Source organism: Pteropus vampyrus, unplaced genomic scaffold (assembly GCF_000151845.1).
Source record: "Pteropus vampyrus isolate Shadow unplaced genomic scaffold, Pvam_2.0 Scaffold297, whole genome shotgun sequence".
Taxonomy (NCBI): Eukaryota; Metazoa; Chordata; class Mammalia; order Chiroptera; family Pteropodidae; genus Pteropus; species Pteropus vampyrus.
The window spans coordinates 1,621,471-1,649,248 of record NW_011889078.1 but is presented as its reverse complement, the minus strand read 5'-3'; the positions used below and the strand labels follow the sequence as shown (position 1 = coordinate 1,649,248).

General features: G+C 31.0%; 1 protein-coding gene across 6 annotated transcripts in view; it reads left to right on the top strand.

Annotated features, from left to right (window-relative positions):
• STRN3 (striatin 3) overlaps nt 1-27,778 on the top strand; it is a 76,982-nt gene that overhangs the window by 29,298 nt on the left and 19,906 nt on the right. For 4 of the 6 annotated variants that reach the window (XM_011376393.2, XM_011376395.2, XM_011376399.2 and 1 more), the window contains exons 2-8: nt 2,490-2,593; nt 3,047-3,120; nt 6,934-7,015; nt 9,309-9,482; nt 14,126-14,255; nt 15,481-15,622; nt 20,675-20,785. In XM_011376393.2, the coding sequence (XP_011374695.1) occupies nt 2,490-2,593; nt 3,047-3,120; nt 6,934-7,015; nt 9,309-9,482; nt 14,126-14,255; nt 15,481-15,622; nt 20,675-20,785 (817 nt within the window). The remainder of the gene's footprint in view (nt 1-2,489; nt 2,594-3,046; nt 3,121-6,933; nt 7,016-9,308; nt 9,483-14,125; nt 14,256-15,480; nt 15,623-20,674; nt 20,786-27,778) is intronic. The other 2 variants (XM_011376394.2, XM_011376396.2) reach the window with 1 other exon arrangement.

Below are 27,778 nucleotides of genomic sequence, written 5' to 3'. Positions count from 1 at the left end.
TCATCTGAGTTACCAAATTTGTGGGCATAGATTCCTCAGAAACGTAGAACTACCATATTACATAGCAATTCTACTTCTGGGTATTTATCCAAATAAATCGAAAACACTAATTCAAAAATATATATACACCCCTGTATTCACTGAAGCATTACTTAAAATAGCCATGATATGGAAGCACTTAAGTACCTATTGATAGGTTAATGGATAAAAAAGACGTAGAAGTATATGCACACACACACACACACACACACACACACACACACACACACACACACACACACGGATATTACTCAGCCATAAAAAAAAAGAATGAAGTCTTGACATTTGCCAAAAAACAGGGATGGACCTAGAGGGTATTACACTAAGTGAAATAAGTCAGAGAAAGACAAATACAGTATGTTTTCACTTATATGTGGAATCTAAAAAAGCAAAATAAATGAACAAAGCAGAAACAGACTCGTAGACACAGAAAACAAACTAATGGTTGCCAGAGGGGAGGTGAGGTAGGGGAAGAGCAAAAAAAGACGAAGGGAAATAAAGGTACAAATATCCAATTATAAAGTAAGTCATGGGGATTTAATGTTCAGCATAGGGAATATAGTCAATAATATTGTAATAACTTTATATGGCAACAGATAGTTACTAAACCTATGGTGATCACTTCATAATGTATATGTAAATGTCAAATCACTATGTTGTACACCTGAAACTAATACAATACTGTATGTCAACTATAATTTTTAAAAAAAAATTGTCAAATATATGATATTGGAAGAAGCTGGATCTTTGGTGGTGAGCATGCAATAGAATATATAGATATCTAATTATAATGTTGAACACCTAAAGTTTAATGTTATTAACCAGTGTTACCTCAGTAAATTTAAAAAAGTTTGTGGACATAGAGTTCATAATATTCCTTTATTATCTAAACAGTATCTATAGGATCTTTACTAATGACTCTTCTTTCACATTTGTTATTAATTTGTGCCTTTTCTTGGTTAGTTTACTTAGAAGTTAATTTTACTGATTTATTTCAAAGAATCAGCTTTTTTTTTCCTGTAATTTGTTGATTTTTCCCCCCTTTTTCTATTAAATTTATTGGAGTGGCATTGGTTAATGAGATCAAATAGGTTTCAAGTATACAATTCAGTAATATGTCATATGTATATTGCATTGTATATTCACCACCCAAAGTTAAATTTCCTTCTGTCACCAAGTATTTGACCCCCTTTACCCCTTTCTACCTTCTCTGCCCCCCTCGCTTGTGGTAACCATTAATCCACTGTCCGTGTCCATGAGTCTGTCATGTTTATTCGTTGCTTCCAGTTTTATGTAAATTGGTAAAGCCACTATGGAAAACAGTATGGAGGTTTCTCAAAAAATTAAGAATAAAATTACCATATGATGCAGCAATCCCTCTTTTGGGTATTTACCCAAAAAACTTGAAAACATTTATCTGCAAGATATATGCAACCTGATGCTCATAGCACCATTGTTCATGGTGGCCAACACATGGAAACAACCAAAGTGTCCTTGGTACATATGTACAATGGAATATTACTTAATGATCAACTTTAGTCTAAAAATACTAAATGGAAAATGTCAGAAATAAGCGATTCATAAGTTTTAAATTGCACTCCGTTCTGAGTAGCATCATAAAATCTCCAACTATTTTGCACCTTCCTGCTCAGGATGTGAATCATCCCTTCGTCCAGGGTATCCATGATGTATATGCTACCTGCCTGTAAAGTCACTTAGTAGCCATGTCGTTTATCAGAGACAGACCATATTCACATAACTTTTATTACATTACATTGTTATAATTGTTCTTTTTTACTATTAGTTGTTTTTGATGTCTACTGTGCCTAATTTATAAATTAAACTTTATCATAGGTATGTATAGGAAAGGACATAGTATATATAGGGTTTAGTACTATCCCAGATTTCAGGCATCTGCTAGGGATTTTGGAACATATCCCTTTCAGATTTGTAGAGTACTGCTGTATTAGCAGTACTATGGCTTTGTTGTTTCAAGAATTGAAACAGTTTGGAATGGGGTGGGTATAATGGAAAAGATCATAAATTTTTAAGTATTCCATGAAATAAATGCTTTTGAGGTATTACTGTTTATTGAAACATCTCATTTTGGGGGAAATATATATCTGCTTGTGAATATAATATTACTTTTCAGTTCCTTCTGATGTGTTAGGAATTAGATACAATTTTTATGTATAAAATTTTCTTCAAGATTATGTAAATTTATTAATCTTAGTGACCTTAAGGACTATAAGCAAGTAGTTAATTTGTAGTTATCTTTATTTTTAAAGTGCTCGTGTTATCTGACAAAGTTTGATCAACTAGTTTTGTAAATTTTAAGTCTTGCTGTGATAAATAAAAGTGTAGAAGTTTACCTTTATCATTTTCCTTTTTTCAGTTTCCTATGTATAGTTAAGAAAAAATGAAAATAAGTGGACCATTTATATTTTTAGGCCCGAATAGCATTTTTGCAAGGAGAAAGAAAAGGTCAAGAAAATTTGAAGAAGGATTTAGTAAGAAGAATAAAGATGTTAGAGTATGCATTAAAACAAGAAAGGTATGTATGTCTCATTTTATTATATGAATAAAATAAATTAAGACATTATCTCTCTCTTTTATATCATTGTACAATGTATTTGAAAGCTCTTTGAAAGATACAAAACTGTGCTCAAAATGCAAGGTGATATTTTGATTTGATTCTCATATGAGAAAAGAAAGAGAGATTAAAATCTTTAAATTGAAATAACTTTTTGTAGTAAAATCTAAGTTTTGGAATTTTTTAAAAACAGGAAAATTTTTTCATTAACTGGGTATATATGTTAGTTGGATAATTTACCTTTTTTTTCCTTTTAGAGCAGTACATTTTTTCTCCAACTTCTTTTGCAAATAAAGTTTAAAGAAACAGAGATTCATACCATGTTTTAGTTATTGGAGAAACATACCAGTATTTACTTAACTGTGTAGAAAAAGAAAAATTTTTTCTTTCAACAATTTATTTTTAAATTTTCAGGGCCAAGTATCACAAATTAAAATATGGCACAGAACTGAACCAAGGTGATTTGAAAATGCCAACCTTTGAATCAGGTAAACTCTATTCTTATTTATGGCCCCCTCCTTCAAGAAAAACTGGTTTAAACTCATTTTTATTTAACAGACATGTTCTCTTTCCCCCCATTTTACCTTAGTTGCATTGGTTAGTCAGATGATTGACTGTTGTACTACCGTCTAAAATTTTGGGGAAAATAATAAATAAATAAAAGTAAGTAGTTTTATCTACATCTCAATCTTGAGATGTTTTGTCCTATTTTCCTTGTATCAAGACCTATGTAAAATTGGATACATTTTCGGTAGCAATTAAGAGATGGAAGGTAATGAAGTAATAAATAACTCTTCCTCCACCTGTAGACAGTTCTTTTCCCATCTTATATAGGCTTTGTTTTTTTATTAAAAAGTTATTTTTATCTAGAGAGGCTTTGGTTAACTCATTTTAATACTAAAGAAATTGGGTATTTAATTGAATTAGGAAACTATACTGGCAGCTAAGTAAGGAATAAGAAGGAAACAGTTATCTCACATTGGCCTTGTTCATTTCTAAACAGATAGTGAATCTGAGAGTAGTATCTGATGAACAATTATGCAGAGAAGAGAGGGCTGGATATAGGAAAGAGCTAACAGTTTAATGTTTACTGTAGGGTTCCGTATAATTACAATTTGAGTAGTCTAAAAGTCTAATAAGTAAGGAATGGTTTGATTTATATAATATTTGGAAATATTACTAGCAGTTTCTCAGATATATTTAAAACCCATTTATATGCACATTTTGATGGTACAAATTGAATTCTTTCCTGATCTTGGATGCTAGTTACTAAGACGAGAAAAAGATGTCTTTATTCGGATATACAATTTTTCTTATCCTTCTATAGCTGTTTCCATATCTAAAGAGTAAAAGCATATATGGTAGGGACAATAAAACTTATGTAAGGATTCTTTTAAATTTAGGTATTATAGTAAATTTTAAAAATTTAGTTAATTTGTTTTTAGTTTGATGTTAAGTAGAACTAGGCAGAGACACTCTATACATACAGCCTGCAGTTGATTTATTTTTGGGTCTTCTCCACTTTCAAATATGGCTAGAATATTCACAAAATAAACCATCACTTTCTAGAACTCAAGGGCTGTCCCTCAAATAGTCTGCGTAAATGTGAGGAAGGAGCCTAATTGCAGGCACATTGTTCCCAGAGCCATAGTCACAATTGGCTAGCTGTTTTTAGTGCAACAGTTTGTACAAAGCAAAATAATTAGCAGATAAATCTCTCTACCCACAACTGAAGTCAGATAAAAATAGACTTGTTTTAAACTTAACTATTAAAACTTCATCAAATTGATGAATAAAATAACATCAAGTATTTTATTTTTAGGAGACACAATAATAACAAAGTAGATCGTTTTTACAGAGGTAGAAAAGCTATTCAGAATGTTTAGTGAGAAAAAAACAAAGGGATCGGCAAAAATACATGCAAACACCACATAAAATCATTTACATCAAAGTGTGTAGATAGAGATAAACATTAAATGAATCAGTATTGCCCTTTATAGGACTAAATGTAAAAAATGTCAAAAAAAAATGCAAAATATTGATTTGGAAGAAGTACAAGAGATGCATATTTTTATACTCCCGTCTCAATAACCCCAATATATATAATGTAAACTTAACCTTGTAAAAAAGGTTATATCAAAATATGTAAAGCGCTCTTTTTCCCTACATTTAGGGAGAAAAAACCTGTAACAGTAGAAAAATGGGCAAAAGAATTGAAAAGGCACCTTATAAAATAGAACATCCAAATGGCCAATAAGCATATGAAATGATGCTCAATTTTATCAGTTATTGAGGAAATAAAACTTAAAGCCATGGTGCAATGTAGTTTGACACCTGTGAGAATGGCTAAAATGTAAAAGAAAAAGTCAAGTGTTGGCGAGGAGTGGAACACGTACAAGCAGAATTTGTAGACTTACTGGTGTTGGAATTGTAAATTGATAGAACTGCTCTTGAAGTCATTTGTCAGTGGTATTACTAAAGGGAACATAGCATACCCTGTGACCCAGTAATTCCTTTCCCAGATATTCCACTCCCTAAATTGCTTACATATGTTCATCATAAGACTTGTATCATTACTTTTAATAGTTAAAAACGAGAAACAACTCAAACATCCTTCAGCATTAGAATAGATAAATATATTGTGACATTCTAGCATAATGGAATTTTGTTGCTATTTCGCAACAAAAGTGAACAAACTAAATAAACGACAACATGGATGGCTCACATAAAATTGAAAATTGATATAAATGATTTATTGTTATGAAATTTAAAAATTAATCTAGTTTTTAGAATTCAGGATAGTGTTGATATGCCCTTCTGGGAATATCTAGTGACTGGAAAAGAACACCAGGAAAGCTTTTGGGATGCTGATAATGTTTTGTTTCTTCATCTAGGTACTGGTTACATGAGTGTGTTCAAAAATTCATTGAGCCGTATGCTTACGATGTACTTCAAGGATGTCCTTAGCAGCATTATTTATAATAGTGGATAATGGAAACTAATTTCAACATTAGGGGACTGGTTAAATTAAATAGGTATATACTTTCTATGGAATATTATGTAATCATTTTATATGATGTTAATCTTTTTATTGCCATGGAATGTTCAAGATACTTTTTCAAAAGCAGCTTATAGTGCATATACACAATGGCCTATTTTTTTAAAGGAGGAGAGAAGCTTACATATATATTTTTAGACGGAAAATATGGAATGATAAACTTAAATACTTTAGTGATAGGATTTTGGGCAGTTGTATTTTTTTTATGTCCTTTTTTCTTCAATGATTATGTATGATTAAAAAATAAAATGGTATAAATAGAAAAATAGAGGGACTATTAGAATGAAATAATTCTAGAAATTATAGAAATTCCTGTATTCAGGGGAAGAATAAGAAGATATTAATAATAGGATCATTAGGTTAGGGTTAGAGAAGTAATACCTGCAGAGAATATTTGAATTAGGTATTTTTTCATGTGACTTGAGTCTAAGAGCCTTACAACTGTGAGCCATTTTAAATTCTCAACATTCAGTATGAGGACTGATCTTTAATGGCCCTTTATGCTTTATCTTTATTTCGAATTCATGGGAAAATAGATCTATAACAGCATTCGTGCCAATAAATTTAAATTTCAGTCTAGGGATACTTATTGAGAGTTTAACCCACTTGAAATTATACGATTTACTAAACTCTTCTTTAATTCGTACACTTTGTTACCTGAGAATAAAAAGTGACTTTTTACCTGTAGTAAAAACTATTTTATGCTTTAACTTTTAGTTCTAAAAATGAAATTGATTATGTGAAGTCTTGTGATACAGACTTAGAGTCTACTGGTTGCAACTCAAAATTAGCTTATTTAATAGTTTTATATATGCCTAATTTCTTAACAGATATTGAATGTGAATCACTCATTTAAATGTTAAACATAGCTTTTTGAGGTCAAAAGTATTCAACTTAGCAGAATTTTGATAGTTAAAAAAAAATTTAATAATTTTTCAGTTCAAACCCTGGGCTTTTGGTTTTTGAATCCGTGGTGGTAATAGTTAATGTACACTTGACTTCTCCCAATTTTAAAACAAGGGGGGGTAGTACCTAAGTGTTTGGGCTATTGGGATAAACACACTTAAAATGAATGACCCACAGTAAATAATAAGTTAATTTTCTTCTGTTTTTTAATAAAATATTTAGGTTTATTTTTGTGCGAACTTATCCTTTAAAGAACTTTGGCAGTATTTTCGATAGTCGAAATAATGTGTATGAAACTTTCTTTTTGATGTTGTTGTTTGTTTGTGTTAATTTTTAGAAGAAACCAAAGACACAGACGTTCCCACAGCGCCTCAGAATAGCCAGTTAACCTGGAAGCAAGGCAGACAGCTATTAAGACAGTGAGTAATGGTTTATTTTGAGCTTTAAGGATCTAGATGTGATGTGCTTATATTCAGTCACTTTGCAAGTGAAAAATTATTTAATGGTAGTGGGATAATGTGTATAGTTTTCATGTTGCTTTTTTTTATGCTTTGTTAGATGCTTCAATTTTTTTAAAGTTTGTTTCCTCTGAATGTTGATCTGAACATTCCTCAGGCTGATGTTTTTTTATTTGTGGGGTAGAATGTTCTAAAGACTGCATTCTTTGAAGGCCAGAACAAAAGCAATATAGAGTTCATACTGTAGACACTCCCATGCCCATCACTGCAAAATTCACGTATTTGGTTTTAAGTGAAAGTGTGACTGGTTTAAAGAAGGAATTTAACTGGTTATCTGAAACTTCAGAAATGGCTTGCCAAATCCTACCTTTAATTTTTGAGGCACCTTTTTGGTGTTTGAAATCTTTGTTGTATTAGAAGTACTGTGGCAAATCTTATTTATTGTCTTTTATCTATTCTCCTTTATGTTTTGAAAACTGGTACTTCTGTGCTCCTGATGTCCTGGGTATTTACAGTTACCCAACTTTCTCAACTCTAGACATTTCTACCTTCATTTCAGTAAACCCAGAGAAGTGTGGTCAGCCCCTTGATCTTGTTGTTACGTAGAACTACCCTAGCCCTGGAATATTCCATGATCCAACAGTCATCTTATATTCCACCTCTCAAGTCAATCCCCATGTGTTTGTCCTCTCACTTTACCTTGATATTTAGTTGCATAGTATTTCTCTCAGATATGCCTGATCCCATTGCTTGGATTTATATTGTCTCTTCTCACCTTTCTCTAAGAATAGTTTATTTCCATAGTCGTCTTTATGCATTTCTTACCTGTCTAGTCTGTTTTCCATTTTGATGTTCCCTTGAAACTGCTGTCACAAATATATTTAAAAGACCTTTTTTGTTCAATCTTGATCTTTTGCAAATGTGGGACACTATTTTATTCCATTTTGAAACTCTTTACTTCTGTGATACCACTCTCTGCTATCATTTGCCTCTCTAATTTCTCAAGTTCCTTCTTTTTAATTTCCTATGTTTTCCCTTATTCTTAGCCAACTAAATGTTTGTATACCCAGACTTTCTGTTCTTATTAAGCTTTTTTTTCTGGATAACTTCATTTAAATCTGTGGCTTCAAATACCATCAAACATTAATGACTCCCAAATCTGTATACCCAGTCAAATCTCTTCTGAGCTTTTGACCTTTCTTATTGTTGTGTCTAATAAACATTGACACTTTCATAGACACTGCATGATTATCCGATAGGTACCCGAGAAACCAGATGTTAACCCTTCATTCTTCATTTCATCGAATAGAACTACTATCCAACTATCCAAGCTAGAAACCTGAAATAGTTCCAAAATTCTTATGTCTTCTTTCATTCTACTGCCATATTTATTAGTGTACCAAGTTACTAAGATTATATTTTGCTTATTTTTCTCATGTTTACTTTCCTCTTCTTCAGTTTTACTTCTTGCTGTGTTAGTGCTCTAACCAGTCTTCCCATCTTTATTTTTCACCATAAAATCTTTTGTTCTTTTTGATAGCTACTTTTCAGTACCGTTCCTTAGCTTATGAAATACTTTAGGAAGAACTTTTTAAATTTGTTATGCAAAGCCATTCATGAACCATATATATTTATGTCAGAATTGGGTCCTTTTCATCTTTTTCAGTCTCATCCTAGATCCCAAATTAAGTACTCTGGTTCAGATATACAGAAAATTTGAAGATCGTGAGATTATAGGAATGCCATGATATCTTAGATCCTAGAAGAAGAACTGTCAGTCTACCTCTGGCTAAGAACCTAGGTTTAAACTTAGCATATCAAATACATACATACATACATACCTGCCTACTTACCTACCTACCTACCTACCTACTTACCTATCTACCTATTAACTTAGCATGACACTCTTCTGAGGTTTAGTTCTACTCATTCTCTACCACCTTCTGGACTTTAAAAAATATATATATGTCATCAACTCAAGAGCCTCTTAAGGGTCTAGGGCTTTTTAGGTTTAGGATAATTGGTCCTTAATTAGTGTTGACCATACTATACCCTTCCTTAATTTTGGTTTGTGATTGGCCTTGTTCTCTTAAAACTGGAACTAGTCTATAGAGAAGACAGTTATAGAGGCAAAAGAAGAGTATATTTTATAGGATTATGGGTTTTTCTAAAATCTGTTGATATAATTTTGGATTAACAAGTTTGCAGGTGTTAACAATGTGTAAGGTTTAATATTTTTAATTTTCTCTTACAGATATCTTCAAGAAGTAGGTTACACAGATACAATATTAGATGTACGGTCTCAGCGGGTAAGGTCATTACTTGGATTATCCAATTCTGAACCAAATGGATCAGTAGAAACAAAGAATTTAGAACAGATCCTGAATGGAGGTGAATCTCCTAAGCAAAAAGGACAAGAAATTAAAAGGTACGATCTATAAGTGTAGATTAACGCTGTTTATATAATGGGTATTATGAATCTCTTTAGCTTCTTGTTACTACCATTGACGGTTTTTAAGGCAGGGTAGAGTTTAGATTTACAGACTTCTGCACCTCCCCTTAATAATACCATGGGCAAATAAATTTTTTATTTAACTGTTTTTAAAATTTATCTTAAGTTTTGATGCCAGGAAAATGACTGTAGTTTTGAAATAGGTGCAAAATTAAAATCTGAAGGTGATTTCATGTAATTCAGAGCTATTTTAACATCCTGGTTTTTAAATTTTTGCTAGAGTATTTTCAGTAAATTATAATGCTAGTCTATAACCAGAGTAGCAGTGCTTATTTAGACACTAGTGCAAAAAGAACAAGGCTTTCCATTGAGCTCACTCAGAAGCTACCAGATATTTCTTTTTTTATTTAATGTCTCAATTGAGGTATAAATTAAATATCACAAATTTCACCCATTTAAAGTAAATGGTTTAATGGTTTTTAGAATATTCACAGAGTTGTTTGGCCATCACCACAATCTAAGTTTTGAAAATTTTCATTGCCCTAAAAAGAAATCCCCTTTTCATTAGCTACCACTCCCCATTCTTCCCTATACTCCTCCTACCACCCAACACAATCAACTTTACTAATCTCTCTGTCTCTATAGATTTGTCCGTTCTGGATGTTTCACATAAATGGTTATTTTGTGAGTGGCTTCTTTCACTTAGCATAATATTATAAAGGTTCATCCATGTTATAGCATGTGTCAGCAATTTATTTCTTTTTATTGCCAAATAATCTGCACTTTGAATATACAACATTTTGTTTATACATTCCTTGCATAAATGTAGGTTGGTTCTACATTTTAGAATAATGCTACTTTGAACATAGGAAAAAGCAAAAAGTATGTATTTTTAATTAAACTTCATTGAACATAACACAAGTGTGGACATGTTTTCAGTTTTTGGGGGTATATACTTAGGAATTACTGACTGAATTACCTTTTTGAGGAGTTTCCAAACTCATTTCCCAAGTGGCTGGATTATTTTTCATTCTCACCAGAAATTTATGAGTTCTGATTACATCCTTGTCAATTCTTGTTGTTTGCTGTCTACCAGATATACTTTTGGTTAATACAGACTTATTAAATGCAAGCAATCAAGCAGATGGAATTCCCCCCCCGCCTTTTTTTTAACCATTATATATTATGTTGAATAACATAGGTTGGAAGGACAAAGAAAAGAAAAAGGATTGGGGAAAAAAATAGAATGAGTTCATTTCAGTTCTTGTAGAGCTTAAATTAATAATATAGTATATTTGAAACTTACTGGATTTCATTAACCAATGTCACCATAATAAAAAAAATAAAATAAAAAATAAAATATATGTGATGAGCATTGTTATATTTATAATAAGTGTAAGTTATTTATAATAAAGTACTTTTCTCTTTCCTAAATAAATAAATAAATAAATAAATTAGTCCCCGCCCCCAAAAGAATAATATGTACATTATGCAGTTATTTAAAACATGTTCTACAACTTTCAAGTTAACAAACATGAGCCTTTTGTTTAAGCTTTTTATTTCTGAGAAATGAGATCTCTTTAATAAAAACAATTTGGCATCTAATAGAGCCCTTATTTTCTTTGAATTTCAAGGAGCATAGAATGTTTTTGTAGCATACAAGAAAAAGCAAAAAGTATGTATTTTTAATTAAACTTCATTGAACATAATGTATTTATCTGTATTGTAGCATATGACAAGATTTTCATCTTTTTTATGAATGAGTAATATTCTGGTTTGTGTAGATATGTGTGTAATACACACACACACAGACCACATTTCATTCATTTGTCCACAGACATTTACATAATAGTAGTTTTTAATCAAGGTTGATCTCCTTCTTAACGAGTATGCTTAAATATTCTGAGTCCGCACTAATGGACGTGTGTATGGTTCATTTATTATCAGGGTATTCGAAAGCCCCTAGGAATAAGAAATGATCTAACATGTTGATAGAGATTTCAGCAAAAAGATGCTTATCACATTCTTATTTTTAACAGTAAAAATTCAAAAGCAGCCTTAATATTAAACAGTAGAGGAATGGTAAATTTTAGATCATATTATTAGAGGCAGTGTGCTTAATGGTTTAGAATGTGAATTCTGAAGACAGACTGGGTTTTTGAATTCTGATTTCACCACTTACTAGCTGTGACTTTGGGCAAGGTACTTTACCTTCTTTTGCCTCGGTTTCCTTATTTGTAAAATGCTGATCATAGGGTTGATGTGAAGAAGAAATGAATTAATATGTAAAGCATTTAGAACAATGTTTGGCACATAGTGTCAGTTATGATAAAATATTGTGTATCCACTTGAGATGTGACCCCACCAAGAATAATGTTTACTAGATTCTCCTGAGTGAATATCACTATTGAATTTCTTGGTTTATTTTAGGGGGATATATGATGCATAGTGCATCATATCACAAAACATCCACTTTATGAAGATTCCTTGGGGGAGGAAGTCCTCTTAGATCTTGTAACTGGGAAAGCTATCTTGCTTCCTAGTCATTGGTCTAATTTACCTTTGAACCTCCATTTGCTCCCTTTTTCTTTTTACTCTGGAATCTTGCCAGATTTGTGGGAAAAATGCAGTAATTCTTTTAGAAAATGCAGTAATTCTTTCAGCCTTTTACTTGACAACCTTACCCTTGGCTTCATTTTCTTTTCCCTTCATATGGATATATTACTTTTTAAAAATTCTGTTGATTGCCTTTTTAGAATGACAGAGGATAGTAAATAAATAGTTGACAAAGAAAAAAATATATACCATAGATGGAGACTTCCACTTAAGTATGGTGGATTAAAGGCACCTCAACTAAAATGACAAAGACTTTTTAAGATTAATTAACACATAAGGATAAAAAACTGATTATGTAGAAAGAATGAGGCTACTGTCCATCAGATAGGGAGAATTTAACAGTTTTGGAAGCTGGAAAGAAAATGGAGGAATGTCAACTGAGCTTAAATCTAAATGCATTCAGGAGCAAGAGGAAGAAGAAAAGGAACAAGACAGTTCAAGTCCCATCATGCCAGTAGAACTCCAAAGGCTAAAGAATTAGAGGTATCAGGTATATCTGGAGTCAGGTTTAGAGTGGGGTATGAATAGAGAATTGCGTTAAAGTTTATGTAAGAGACAGTTAGAATCTGAAACCCCCTCTTTTATCCTGTGCAGCCAGTTGACATCCCTTCTCTTTTCCAAAGACTGGTGGTATATTTTCTGGGGAAGTTGAACTAATGATTTTTTAAGAAATCAAGCAACTGCAGGGCCAGTTACTGTGCTGAAAACAGGATCATCTGAAAATCTACAGCTGAGCAGTGAGATCCTGTTTTCTGCTGTTTGGTTTGTAACATATTGGCAGCTAGTCTTAGATCTGTTCCAGACAAGATATTGAAATTGATCACATCAATAAAAGAGACCTAATGAAACTGACAATTGGGATCTGCCAGTGAAATGGTTAAGGCCTCTGTCCTATCATGCAGAAGTGAATCCAGCTGCTTGACAAGACTCATTGATGTACACAATACATCCAGTTATCTTTTCAGTGCCTCACACCTAAGGAAAGACTTTTATATGAAAATTGGAAATTAAAGAAACCAAACAGAAAAAGAACTTAGAAAACAGGAAACAGAAGACTTCCAAAACTATATTTAATCTTCTGAGAGAACTGAGAGAAGATAATACATCTACAAAACAAATGGAATGTTATTTTAAAAGGTCTTATCAGAGATCAAAAAAGAGCTAATAAAAATTAAAAAGTGTGATGAAATAATTGTTATGTAAAACTTGGAAGATAAGGTTGAAATGGCTCTCCCAGAAGAGGGAAAAGAAACAGGACTGAAAAGCTAGGAAAATTCAAAGATTAGTTCAGGAGAGCCAACATCTAACTAGGTGTTTCAGAAAAAAAACAGGTAATAAAATGGCCTTGGAAAGATTATTAAAGTAGTAATAAAAGATAATTCCCGGGATATATTTACAGAATGTATTTCTAAGGATTTTTTCCCAGATTGAAAGGATTCCCCCCAGATACACTATAAAATTAATTTTAAAGATATCTGTACAGAGACCATCATCATGAATGCTAAAAAGAAATAGCATGTTAGCATGCAAGTAAAGTCTTGGGCCCTTCACAGTCCATAGTTGCTTTAATTTTCATTTTCCTAAAGACTGATGATGTCAAGTGTTTATGCCATCCATAAATCTTTTGATGCAGTGTATATTTGAATAATTTTTCCATTTTTTTTTTATTGTTTCATTTGTTATGGTTGAGATTTAAGTGTTCTTTGTATATACTGGGCACAAGTCCTTCATCAAATACGTGACTTGCAAATATTTTCTCTCAATCTGTGGGCTTCTCTTTAAATTCTCTAACAGTGTCTTTCAAAGAGCAAGTTTTTAATTTGGGGAAATCTGATTCATCAATTCTGTCCTTTATAGATTGTGCTCTATTTGACTTTTAAAGCCATGCACATGTATTGCTGTCATTAAATACAGTTTTAAGTACTGTTTTAAAATAGGAACCAGAAAGAAATATCAGAAATAACCATTGGAATACATGGATTTATCTGTTTCCCCTCTTACAGGCCTTCTGGTGATGTTCTTGAGACATTCAATTTCTTAGAAAATGCTGATGACAGTGATGAAGAAGAGGAAAATGACATGATTGAAGGCATCCCAGAAGGAAAAGACAAACATCGGATGAATAAACACAAAGTAGGAACTTGATTTTCTATTCTTATTAGCTAAAATGTATATACTCATGTATTTTGAATAGAAATTTTCGTGATATCTTTAGTTATATTGGGAGTGATCCTTTCTTTTATGTCACTGAAAGTTTTATATATCAGATCTTATGGAGTTATCCTTATATCGTAGAAATTAATATTTGGTGTATTAGTCACTAAATCACGAAAAAGTTTGTTTTTATAGTCTAGTGGTTTGAACCTTCATTTTTTTAAAAGCAGCACCTTCTCCACTCCTGCCACAATTAAACACTGTTGTAGTCTTTCTCTTCATGTACGGTAAGCAGGTGATAAATTAACTGAAGCTTCATTGGGAATACTTCCACCCTAGTTGAAGGAGTAAACTATGGATTATAAATGTACGTGTCAACATTCTTCTTTGATAAGGATTAATAATTTACTTTTGATCATAACCTAAGAAATAGGTTTATCTATTTTAGTGATAGTGTGGATTAGCTATAAAAGCAAAGAAGTAGATTAGGTGATCTATTTGTGAATTACCATAATATAGTATTTCAAGTATGTAAAAAAAAAAAAAACAAAACAGGTTCATTTTTGGTTCTTTGGGATGTCGTAGTGATGTGGGGAAAATGCCAGTGTTCCTCAAAAGCTTCCGGTCTATAAAAGCGGTTTTTAACCATTTTGCCACATTTCATATGTGTTATGTACTCAGTATGTGTAACATGGATGAATATACATTTTACTCCTTTCCTTTTTTATTTGATTCTGGGAGGTAAAGCCCTGTTACTGCTACCACAGCTATTGGCCTGCATTAGTTAATATCCTTATCATCTGTGCCGTATTCCTATAAGTTACAGACTACATTTGCAGTTCAAAGTGTGAGTGAGGTCAGTTCAGCACAACATATCAGAATGTAAGTGAATGGGTCTTTAAAAGGGTAACTGTGAATATATTATAATTGACGAAATTAACTATTCTTGGTGATTAGAGTTTTAATCCTTCTTACTACACCACATTACTTGCATCACATCTTCCAATGGTCTTCACATAGCACTGTTGAAAACATTTTATCTAGGGTATAATTTAGGATTGGAGAGTTACAGGGAAAATATAAAATTTTGTACTTAAGTAATTTAAAAATGGAAGTGCAAATGTAAAGATAATTGTGTGAAAACATAAAGGACCCCTTTAAAATTTATGATAAAAGTAATTCTGGGCTTATGTTACATTTGCAGATAGGTAATGAAGGTTTAGCTGCTGACCTAACTGATGATCCTGATACTGAGGAAGCACTGAAAGAATTTGATTTTTTAGTAACCGCTGAAGATGGTGAAGGAGCTGGAGAAGCACGGAGTTCAGGGGATGGCACAGAATGGGGTAAGGTGATAAAGAATTTTGGGGGTGGGGAAACTGCTAGCCCTTATAGATGTATTATTATTAAATAGTGTATGTGGAATGTATGTATCTGAATGAATGTACACAAATGATAGCAGCTAAACTGAGAGCAAGAGGAAGCGGTATTGAATAATTTCAGGGTGTTTTGTGCGGGTTTATTTAGATTGGGTTACTAAACTTTCATATATGGCTTTTGGTGGATTTCGATTTTTGAAATTTAACATTTAATCACGTTAGAAATTCAATTATTTTTTTCAGCCGATTAAAAAAATGAGCGTGTATAGTTTTTAAAATTCTCATGATTTAATTTGGTAATGAATCTAGGTTTCAAGAAGAATTAACTCTTTCAGTATACCTGTTAGGTGTTATCTGACTTACTGCTAGGAAGTAATAAAGCTGATAATCCTGAATTGTAGCTCTCTGTTGAACAAGATTTAGTGAAGGTATTAAACTTTATTATATATAATCAGTGTGTAATGTTAAGGCCTAGCCTTTGGAAGTGATATGTAATACTAATAATAATCCAGCCATAACTTAAAGGGAGAAAACCCAGTTCGGTTTATAGAGGGTTAAAAACCTCATTAGAAAGTAAAATAAAAGTGTAAAAATTATTTTAACATAATAGCTGAGGTCCAGTATGTTGTTCCTGTTAAAGGTTCATTCAATCGTCTTTTAATACCAGGATGTTATCTGGTAGGTAGATCTCAAATGGTGTTTACAGAGCTTTATTAGAGAAGGTTACTCAGTACCTTAACATATTTCACATGAACACCAGCTTTGCTTAGTTACTAGGAATTATCACTGGATTTTTAAGTACTATTTTGGTGATAGGAAATGTCACCAAACCGAATATTGCTAATAGGAGGGATAAAACCTAATAGATAGTATATTTATTGACTATCCTGATACATACTGAGTACTTAAAAGATCTGAATTTTGTTACTAGGTTTCTCATTGTTTATAATTATAAGCATTGTTTCAGACCTTCACTTCTCTCCTAAGTGAAAAGAGAAGAGGTATGTTAATTGAAAATTTGTAAAAACTCTACCGTTACTTTCTAGACTCTGAATATACATTTTTGTACTTAGTTAAAAATGGCTATATTCTAGAATTTTATTCTTACGAATTAGCCTTGCTCGGGAGAAACAGTAAAAGCATCTAAGTTTTCTTTTAGCTTCTCTGTGCAACCCATTAAATGTTGGAAGTACCTTAATTTTTTTCCCAGTAATTTTTAAACTACCATTTATGTTTTTCTGAATTATTTTATAATTGTATAGATATATTTAAATCATATATATAATTTTCTAATTCATGTATGTTTTAGGAAGTTTAGAACCCACTCTGTATGTGAAGAAGAAAATTAAATCAGTATAATGCTACTATGTAGAGAGAACCATGATTTTAACATTTATATAGAAATATATGTATATGTAACAAAGGGTTTTTGATGTGTGCTGATTTATTGCCCACACCTTCTACTTAACATATTATTTTTTGCAACATCATCTTTTAAATAGCTGCATAATATTCTATCAGTATGTTCCTTTATTTATTTAACCAAGGCTCTGCTGATGTACATTTACATTATTTTCATTAAAAAAAAAGATCAAAAGCAATTTTTGAACATTTGTTAGCTAAATCTTAACACATATCCATTCCTATATCCTTTGCCTAAAATGGCTGAAAGTTTAACTCTCAGTCAAAAGAATATACAAAAATTAACAGTAATTTAATTTGTAAAATATGGCATTATATCTTTAATAAAAGTACCATATTATATACAGTTGATTTATCCTTCTGTCCAAAGACAGACTATATGGTACAGTTTCTAGAGAGGAACTAATTAGTGAATGACGGCTCAATACATTATTTACTTTTAGTAATAATATTCGACAGTGATCTGAATCTCTTTGTGTAAATAGAGGTAACTGACAAAGTCTCTTCCTTCCGGAAGAGACTGAAACATCTTTAAAGCATTTTAAGTTCTTAATAAGGGAAAGGGCTCTTTTAAGACCAAAATAGTTCAAGTAGTTTTTTTCCTTAAGAAATGAAAACTCTTAAAGGATCTTAGCTGTGTTTTCGAATTTATCTTTTCTACTCCATAGGTGTCATACTCAGTTTTTCCAAAAACAAAAAGAATAGATATACAAACACTCTTGTATATTTAATTCATTTACTTAAATTTTGAATTTACTTATAAATGGGAAGGTGGTGGTTTTCATATTTAAGTTATTGAATAAAGGGTACAGATTTTTTTTTAAAAAAAATGGTCTGTTCTAATGAAACGTATTCCATATTCACCTACTTTGGATAATCTTGCTATTTTTTATACTATCGATTTGATAGTATTTTTTATACTATCAATCATATATCTCTAATTTTGAATCTTCTTATCCTATGAAACCATGGCTTTTTAGAAAGCTTTTAAATACTGTTTTTCTTATGTTATCTATGTTAAGTAGTCTGAGTTGAATTTTAGTAGTTTTTAGTTCTTTTACAATCAAAAATATTACTGGGAATTTTTAATTTTGCTCTTTCTCTCATGAAGACTAGACACTTTAAGGACATTTAGTTATTTTCTCCTACACTTATTATACTTATCTATAGAAATTTATAGGTCTACAAAATGCAATTAGTACCTAAATGTTTATAATTAAATATGATGGTTTAAGTACTGAATATCTGTATAAAGTTAATTACAGATTTATGCTACATTAAGTAGATTTCTATAATTTCTCTGCTGTGGTAGTTAGAATTACCATGATAGAATTTTATGTTTTTATGGTTTTAAGTTGTCAAGGGTCAGTTTTTTTGTTGCATATTTGTGTTTTCTTTTAAACAAAAAAAATTGCTGTAACTGATTCAACCTCATTTCTTGGTATTTTTTCCCCTGTAGATTTTTTAAAAACAGAATTAATATGTAGAAGATTATGCTGGCTCTTCCCTTTTGCTCTTAACTATTTCTTATAAGCAATATCAAATCAGCTGTTATTACCAGGCAAGTTTCAGGATGTTGTTTGTGCACATCTGCATTCACCAACCTGTTCTTTGCACTGCCTAAGTTTACCTTTGTTTTCTAGACTTGAGGTTATCTTGCAAGTAATATTTGTTTTTTTCCTTTAGCTTATTTTTTATTCCTTTTGCTTTTTTCACTCCACTACCCTTTGCTACTTTAGTTAGAGCTACTCACAGCTAATTTTTTTTCTACAAAGGTCTTCTAAAAACCTGGCTATCTTATTAAATTTTTCTGTTTTATCTAATTTCCTATATAAAGTTTATATCACTTAAGTTTTTTGTTTATTTATTTCTAAGAGGTTTCAAAAGTATTTGCTAAAAATGCGTCATATTGTCTTGCTTTAAGTAGTCACTTAAAGAATTGTTAGTTTTATTATGATGAGTGCAAATGATTAAGTCTTTAGATCACATTTTTTCTTGGAGTATTCAATAAGTTGGCAACTCCTGATATAGCATATTTTTCAGGAAATTTCATAATTAGAGTACATGGAAAGTGAATTTTCTATTTAAATCAGTATTACAACTGTATTAGAAACAGTATACAGTTTACAGATTTGACAAATCTTACATATAAATTTCAGTCTGGAACAACCTAGTGTCGGGGAATTCAAGTTAATAAATTAAAGCTTTGGATTTAGCCTTTTACATACTGACTACTTAAGATCGTAGCAATATCCATAAGGGAGACAGTGATAACAGTTGTAGTAGAAAAGACTCAAGCTACAGTAAATAATGGAATTTCTGTGTGCCATTCAAATATGAGTATTTCTTAAGTTTACTACGTATAGCAATCTATAGCAGAAAAAAAAAGGCTTTTTTATGTCATTGTATAAATTAAGTCATAGACGCCTAGGGTGTTTATAAGACTTGTGAACCAGAATATTTTTGTCAAAATTTTAACAAGTATATTTTCCCTAAAATCTCACTATTCTGTCAGTCTTGTTGATTGACTTAACTTATATATTTTGGTGTAATTTTCATTTAATAGCAGGGTTGTATAAACTCCAAGTTTTATTCTGTAACAGAGTATTAAGCTTGCTAATAACATGGCTGTTTTAAAACTAAATAGAGGAAGGAAAAACCTTTAATGATTAAAATAATTCTAATAGACATTTTAAAACTGCTTTTGAATGCTGTTTTTCCTCTTGTTTATTATAGAGTTTTTCCCACACACAAGTATTTATTCAAACATATATGGATTTGTTATATTTAGCTAAAATAGCTGACATGTTATCTTCAGCAGATTCACAGCAATGTATGTTTTCACTTCTTCATGCTTGTCGCTTTTATCGTACCCTAAAACAAATCAACTCTAAAAAAGTTCTTTGGTGGAATTTGAGTTTTTTTGTCTGTTTTTGCTAATTTTAGTTGTAGACCAATGGAAGAAGATAATGAGATGTTGAAGTATTTGAGTGGGGTGGGGCAGAGGTGGTGATTCTCTGAATGCTTTGTATGGATTATTTGAGACACTGTTTTGGAACTATATGTATGTATGTATTGGATTAGAATGCCTCCCCATTAGTACAGTTATCCTTTGCATGCAGAATCAGTGTGACAGAAGGTGCATGAATATTTTCATCAATAAAACAGCACTGACCTTTCCAGCTTGCACTTTTGAGTAGTTCGCATGTAATTCATTCATTTGCTTTTAAGATGCTGGCTGAATAATTTTTATTAACGTTTTTATAAAGATGCAGTGATCTATTTTTTATAGCATTAGATTTTTAATGTCAGTTCATTGAAAGAATATCAGTTATCGAAAGAATAATAACCTTCAAATTTGTGATTCATAGAAATGAAGCACCATTTAACTGTCGTATTAAATGTTTAGAAATTTATGAGATAGGCATTTAGAGTTTGAGTTGTGAATACCAAAATTGAAACTGCACCTTTAAAATACTTTGAGTATATGCTGTTAGTACATATTTATTATGACTATGTAAAGCTATAACAGTTTACTGCCAACAGCTTGTATTGCCAACTGCTGATTTTTTTCTTTTAATAATATGCTGCATGTAGATAAAGATGACCTCTCCCCAACTACTGAGGTTTGGGATGTAGACCAGGGACTAATAAGTAAACTGAAGGAACAGTACAAGAAGGAACGAAAGGGGAAGAAAGGGGTGAAGAGTAAGTGCAGATTCTCTTATAATTTTTGTATACCAATCTTTGAGAAAAAAATTCTTCAGTTCTGTTTTTTTATGTACTTTTTTGCTTTATAAAGGGGGCAACTAACTTTAAACTTTGTCTGTTGTGTAATTGAAATTTATTTGACTATAACTTAGATCTGTTATTAATCAAGTAGAAAATCATTTTAAAATGTGGATAAGGATGAAGGAAAGGTTTCAAGGTTTCTTTTTTGAGGAGGGGTTGGTAAGCTTTAAAAAGTTTACCAAATTGTAAGAATTATTGGCCTTCGAATTAAAGATAATGGAAATTTGTTCAAAAGGGAGAAAATATAAATCTATTTTTGATACATAGAGTATTATAGCTATAACCAATTCATAGCCAGGTTAACATTTCTTAGTTTGGGAATCCTGAAATACAATGAATAGGAAAACCCTTTCCATAATTTTTGCTTTCTGGCCTAATCCAACCACAAACAGTAGCAGCAAAAAAAAAAAAAAAAATCTCTCGGGTAGTGTTTTCTTGGCTACTCTGGTAGAGGAAGACCTAAGGAGAAGGGATGTGGTGGCAGTAGGGTTTGTTTGGTCAATAGCTGGTGTCTTTTGGTGCCTCGATGTATTTTTCACTATGTTGTATCCTGACTGATGTACTGTAAAAGTATAAATTTAGCTTTAGCACCTCTTAGAGAAGTAATTCATTTTCATTTTGTGAATCAAACTTAAAAACAGCCACGTGAAAAATATCTTTAGACCTGTGACTATTAAATGGAGAAACTTGTAACTTATTTTATTTTGGGGAAACTATTTTTAACTGGCCACCAATTCCTTCTAGTCTAACTTTTTTGACTGTCAAGGAGAAAACAGTGGATGACAAAGGCAAAAACCATATAGGCATTCTTTCATATTACTTTCTCTGATAACAAATTAGTTTATACAATGGCGGGTGTAATGGTGTAAGTTTCCTCCAGTAAAGCATTTTTTGAATGGTTTAATTCAGTGTGGAGGCAAATAAGCAGAGTTTGGGGAATTTATCTTAGGTGATTTTCTTTTATAACTTTATGCTAATTTATGTTACTGCATGTGAATAAAAAGACAAAGCATTCTCTAATAAATTTTAGACTGTATGGCAAACTGCTTATTGTATTTTAAAACATCAAGTGCTGGGCAGAGGCAGTGTTCTGCTCTAACATCATTTACCAATATAATTCATGCATGTTGAGTATAAGAGTACTTTTGCATATTTTAATATAGACACATGGAATTAGAATTTCAAGATTTTAATCTCTTTCTAAAAAAATAAAGTAGTTTATTTTAATATTACATTGCTAATTCCGTGTATTCATAAACTGACTAATCTGCTGAAGCTTTCTTTAGAAAATTTCAGATAATGTTGCTTTTAATTTAAAATACCCCATTTTTTTCCTTTTAAAATATAATTAGATCTATATGTTTTTGGGGGTTTAGAAATTTGATAAAGTCAACTGAAGATCTTTTTTAGTTGTAGATTTTAAAGTTTTCTAAAAAAATGTTTTTTATTTTAAAAACATACCTGTTTGAGAAATATTAGAAACAGATGATGAGAAATATTAGAAACACCTGATGAGAAATATTGGAAACAGATGAACTAAACTACATTTTAAAATCCCCATAAAATTTTAATTAATTTTCCTTAATAGGACCATAATATGCAAAGTTTTGTTATTTGCCTACTTGGCTAGTAGCTTAAATAGAAAGTATCATTTTAGATCAATAAATATTCCTCTATAACATTTTCAGTTTTTTGTTTTTGTTTTTGTTTTAAATACGCTACCCTATTGTCAAACAGAATATCGGAGAACCTAATAGCAAAGTGGGTGAAAGAGAGCTACTGTGATTAAATCAGGAGCTGGGGGATCCCAGAGTTATGCCTTGAGGCTTTTATGTCTCAGTGTGATTTTATTATCCACGTGTACTATATTATTCAACCAACCCCCTTTAACTTTGATTTTGTCTTTTATTTATTTTTTCAAAAAATGAACTAACTTTGCCTCTATAACCATAAAAACAACACATGCTTATTATTCAGATGATATAAGAAGTATGTAGAAACAAAAAGTCAAAATCACCTGCAGTTCTGCCACTTAGAGATTAGTATTTTGCATGGCATATATCTTTCCAGCCTTTTCTAAGTGCATTTATACATAAACTTTTTAAATTTTTTCATCAAGAATGTCATATGTAACTCATTTTTTCTTAGTTTTATAATCATCTAAATAAAATATAATTTTAGTATTTTAATTTTACATAGTATTGCATTTTGTGAATTTAACCTAGCCTCCATTAGTTAAACCTTTAGAATGTTTCTCATATTTAATGTTTTTGTAAACATCAGTGTCTGTACATAGATATAAAGATGAAGTTTCCAGCAAAGTATCTCAGGAACGAATAATTAGAGAATATATAGAATTCAGTAAGAAAATTTTGGCTTGAATTCCTGCCGTAGTGATAAAATTTAAGGAATTAAAAAAATTTTTTTAATTGATGGATTATAAACTTTGAATGGTCTTAATCCTTATAGATCATAATATTAATACTGAGACAATTTTACATGAAAAATATAATTCATAAATTTTCTAGCATTCTTATTATCGTTTTTGTTGGTTTTTATTTTGACATTTTCCCACATGAAGATTTGTACAAGTTAGAATAATTCGTAAACTTGAAGCCTTTTGATTTTTTTCCCCTTTATTCCAAAAGGTGAACGAATCTTACCTACTGCATCATAACACTACTTTTCTAAAGATTTTTTTTTCAGCTTCTTAGAGGGAAGAAAATTATTTGTTAACTTTATCATATGGATCAACAGATGTAATCCAATCTAAATACCTTTTTTTAAGGTAAAGAAAAATGTGGCTAGAATGTTAGCTTTTTAACTTTGTAAAGACTCAGTTGCGTTTTGACTCTTAAATGGAAAGCCTTCTAAAATCCATCTGAGAATCTAACATTTATCTGTCTTCTAACTTGTTCACTCTACTCCACCCTTCTTTTTTCCCATCTGAGGCAAAAGAAAATGACCTAAAAGTGACAACCTTGCCTTGAATTATAGATACAGTTCATCATTAATTTCTTGCTAAGTGAGGCATACTTAAGAACTGTAAGTTATTAATACTTATAAAAGATAAGACCATGAAACTGAAGAGACTTGATGCAGTTATTTTGATCTTAGGTTTCAAATGGGTTAAGCTTCCTTTTCTTTTTAACTGTTTATTTTGACATAATTTCAGACTTAAGGAAAAGTTGCAGGAATACTACAGAGAATTCCATGTACTTTTCACCTAAGTTCTCCAAATGTTAACAATTTACCATATTTGCTCTATCCTTTTTTCTCTGTAAATACATACATTTATGAATTTGAACAGTCCAGAAAACAGAGTAATTTGTAGACATATTGCTGTTTAAATACTCTAGAGTATGTTGCAAGACCACAAAGATATTCTCTTACATGACCACAGTATGATGCTGAAAATCAGGAAATTAACAGTGGTACAACACTATTATCTAGCCTAAAACTCAGTTTTCTTTCATTTTTAGATAATTTCTAAGCTTTCTATAATTGGGAAGGGAGTTAGGGGCAAGTTCTAAATTAATTAACCTTTTGTTAAAATGTTGGTCCGATAGGATTTTTCTAGTTTTCTTTGGTCTCCATTTTGCTATATTTTATATCATAAAAATATGTAATTCAAAATGAATAACAAAAATCACAGTGTATATAGCATTTGAAGTAAGTATGAAGCGTCTGAAATCTGGCATCTTTATTTAGAATATGAGGGAGGAGTTAAAACTAAAGATTTCCCTCGATATTTGATATTTGTTTCAAATTGGAAAGTTTAGATTATGGATTGTAATATATTTTTCTTTTACAGATGCCCTTATGGCTTATTGTTATTCCTATGCTATTTTATGCCTATTAAATTGAGGCTAATTAAGATTAGATTATTTTATTTCCTTCAAAAGATGTAGAGGCTTTCCCCATTTCAAAGATTCACATTCTGAAAATATGTATGTTTTACAGTGCTTGTTCTTAGTGATTGACTTATCTTAGTTTTTCTAATTATTCTAATTTATCCTGACTTTCTTATCTTTTCTATATATAGAGTATGATTTATATGTCATTCCTATTCTTTCCTTTACTGGTGTTATAGAATTGCTGTACATCTTCTGACTTGATTATCAATACATTGGAAAAGGGAAGTCTTAACTTTTTAAATATTTCTTTTAATATAAACTATAAGTGAGTATCCCTGGATCTTTTTTTTAAAGTTTCAAATTAATATTTGTCATTTGCTATCCAGATCCAAGATTGCAAAATGTCATCAGGAAATGTAATAGTTTTTGTAAGGTGTGATTTTAGTCCAAATAACTTTGTATTAATATTTTTGATACATTTAAGAAGAATTTATTTTGTAGCAGTAACTTTGAGCTTTAAAAAAAAAACCCTTTGGTGCACACTATAAAGTATCTGTGATGATTAAGCTGCTGCTATTTAGGAGAGAATATAAATTCAGGGAGCCCATAAACTGTTTAATAGTCTCTCTCCTGCAAAAACACAGTTGTTTTACAGCAAAAGGATATTGTTTTCAGCTAAGAGATGCGGTTGTTTTATTTTTCTGACTTTAATTTCACACTTTTAAAACAACAGACCATTCAGTTCTTCAACTCAGAATCTTTTTTTTTTCCTCACCCAAGAAAATCTCAATTTAGGCATTTTGACGAGGGTCAGAAAGTATGAGATTTATGCTCTTTCAATCCGTACGTTTTTTTAAACTGCAGGATCACTTTACAGCTTAGTTTTTTTTCCTTAATATTGTGGTGTCATTTTTTAAAAGATGATGGTTGTCATGTGAAAGCTTTATTTTCATTAGAATTATAGTCAAAAAATAGAACACATCTAACAAACATGACATAACTAAATTCTTATTCTAAAATAAACTTATTTTTTCCAGATTGCCTGCCTAACAATGTTTCACTTCAGAATATACAGTTGAGTAACAAAGAGAAGGAACATTTGAGAAAAGGAAAACAGATTTATTTTAAAAGTATTATTTTATTTAGAATAATAGAGTGATAGATAAATTTCATATGTCTAGACTTGGCACTATATTACACTGAGACTAATGTTTGGCTGTAATAGAAAAAAAAAGAATTATATAATTTGGGATCCTCAGTTTGAACAATAACTTTCATATTGTCTTTGACTTTTCTTTCCTTCCATATGTTCTAGTCCATGTGTTCAGGGAGAGTATGACTTCATGTTATCTCTAGTGACAAATTTTTTCTTGTCTTAATTGCATTTGACATTAGCTATCATATGATGAAATTATTTTTAAGATAATAACTAATAAAGTGAAATTTTATGATACACAGAAATATAATAAGAGTGAGCAGGAAAAGATCAACAAAAGCTTTACAGAGTAGATGGAACTTTTGGAGGATTGAGTAGAATTATGATAGGCTGAGATGCATGTTAGAGGATAGAACTTTATGTCTGTGTGTATGTATATGTGTAGGAAGGATTCTCACCTTTGTGAGGGATAGATGAGGACAGATGTGACAAAATACGGTAGAAATAACCTTGGTGAATGTTGATACTATAGGGAAATGGCTTTGACTGGAAAATTAGAGAGATTTGTATTATGTGGCATTAAAAGATGAGGAAAAAAAATAGGATCAGATCATGAAATACCTGCAAGGTTAAGTACAAGACTTTAGTTAGTCTTAATCCAAAGAGTGTTGAAGTACTACTGGTTTTTGAGTAGGGATGATAATTAATGTGATATCAAATTTGATTGAAGGCAAGTGGAGCTGGGACATAGGAAAACCAATTAGGAATCTATTGCAGTAATTTATAAGAATGAAAGCTTTGATTAGAATAAAGTCAATATAGAGAAAGAAATTAATCTGAAGATTACTTTAAGAGAGGATTCTTTTTTAAAACAGCCCCTACCCCCATTTTGTAAGTTGAAGAGGAATTATTGAGATGTGGTTGCAAAATTTTAAGAACAGATCCAGTCAATGGTGGTGATACTCATAAGTGGGAAAATTATAAAGGAGAGCTATTTTGTGAAAAAGGATAACATTTATATTCTTTCATGTTGAATTTAACTGATGATCAGACATTCAGTTGACAGTTTTTCATTTATTAGAGAATTTGTTACAGTCACTTCATTGTCAGGGAAAATCTTCAGATTATACAGAGTTTCTCCATTGTAATTATTATTTTAGAAGATTCATAGTACTTGTTAAATTGTATACTTCCATACACAAGTAGAATTGCTGAAGCATAAGCATTTCTAAGAAGTTAGGGATTACTGTAAAATAGAGCTAATAAATGTGTAAGATTTTTTTTTTTTTTTTTACATTAAGTCTTAACCATCTCGCTGCCTGGCATTTTGTTAGGGATACTTAGATGAATGATAGTTCCTATAGAATTACAAATATTCTAATAGCTATAGTGAAATTTAATAATTACATAGCAGTCTAATTAGTCCATAATTGTTGACATTAGTAAATATAAGGTCATAATGTGTGACCTTAGATTTGCCTATTTTGTTTTTACTTTATACCGACTATAAAGCATTTTCTTTTGTCTTTTCAAATTATTTTTTCTGGCATTCTTAAAACTTTTTTAAAAATACATGAGAGATGCTTCTCCTGTCATTTCTGAAGTTCAAAGATAGAACAAAGATCCGACAATACTGCAGGTGCTTTTGAGTTTTTCTGTTTTGGCCTGAATTATTCAAGCAGCAGCTGAAATTCTCCCCTTAAACTTATGGCCTATGACAGTGTTGACTTTTCATACTCTTATGAGAAAATTAGAGAGCTTTTGGGTAAATCAGGTTTTTCAAATTTGGGAAAAGTACAGAAACATTTAGAGGAAAATTGGGGTTGGTTTCTTAATGACAAATTTGTGTTAATGTGACAGGAAAATATTCACGTAAACACCAGGGAAAGTTAATTG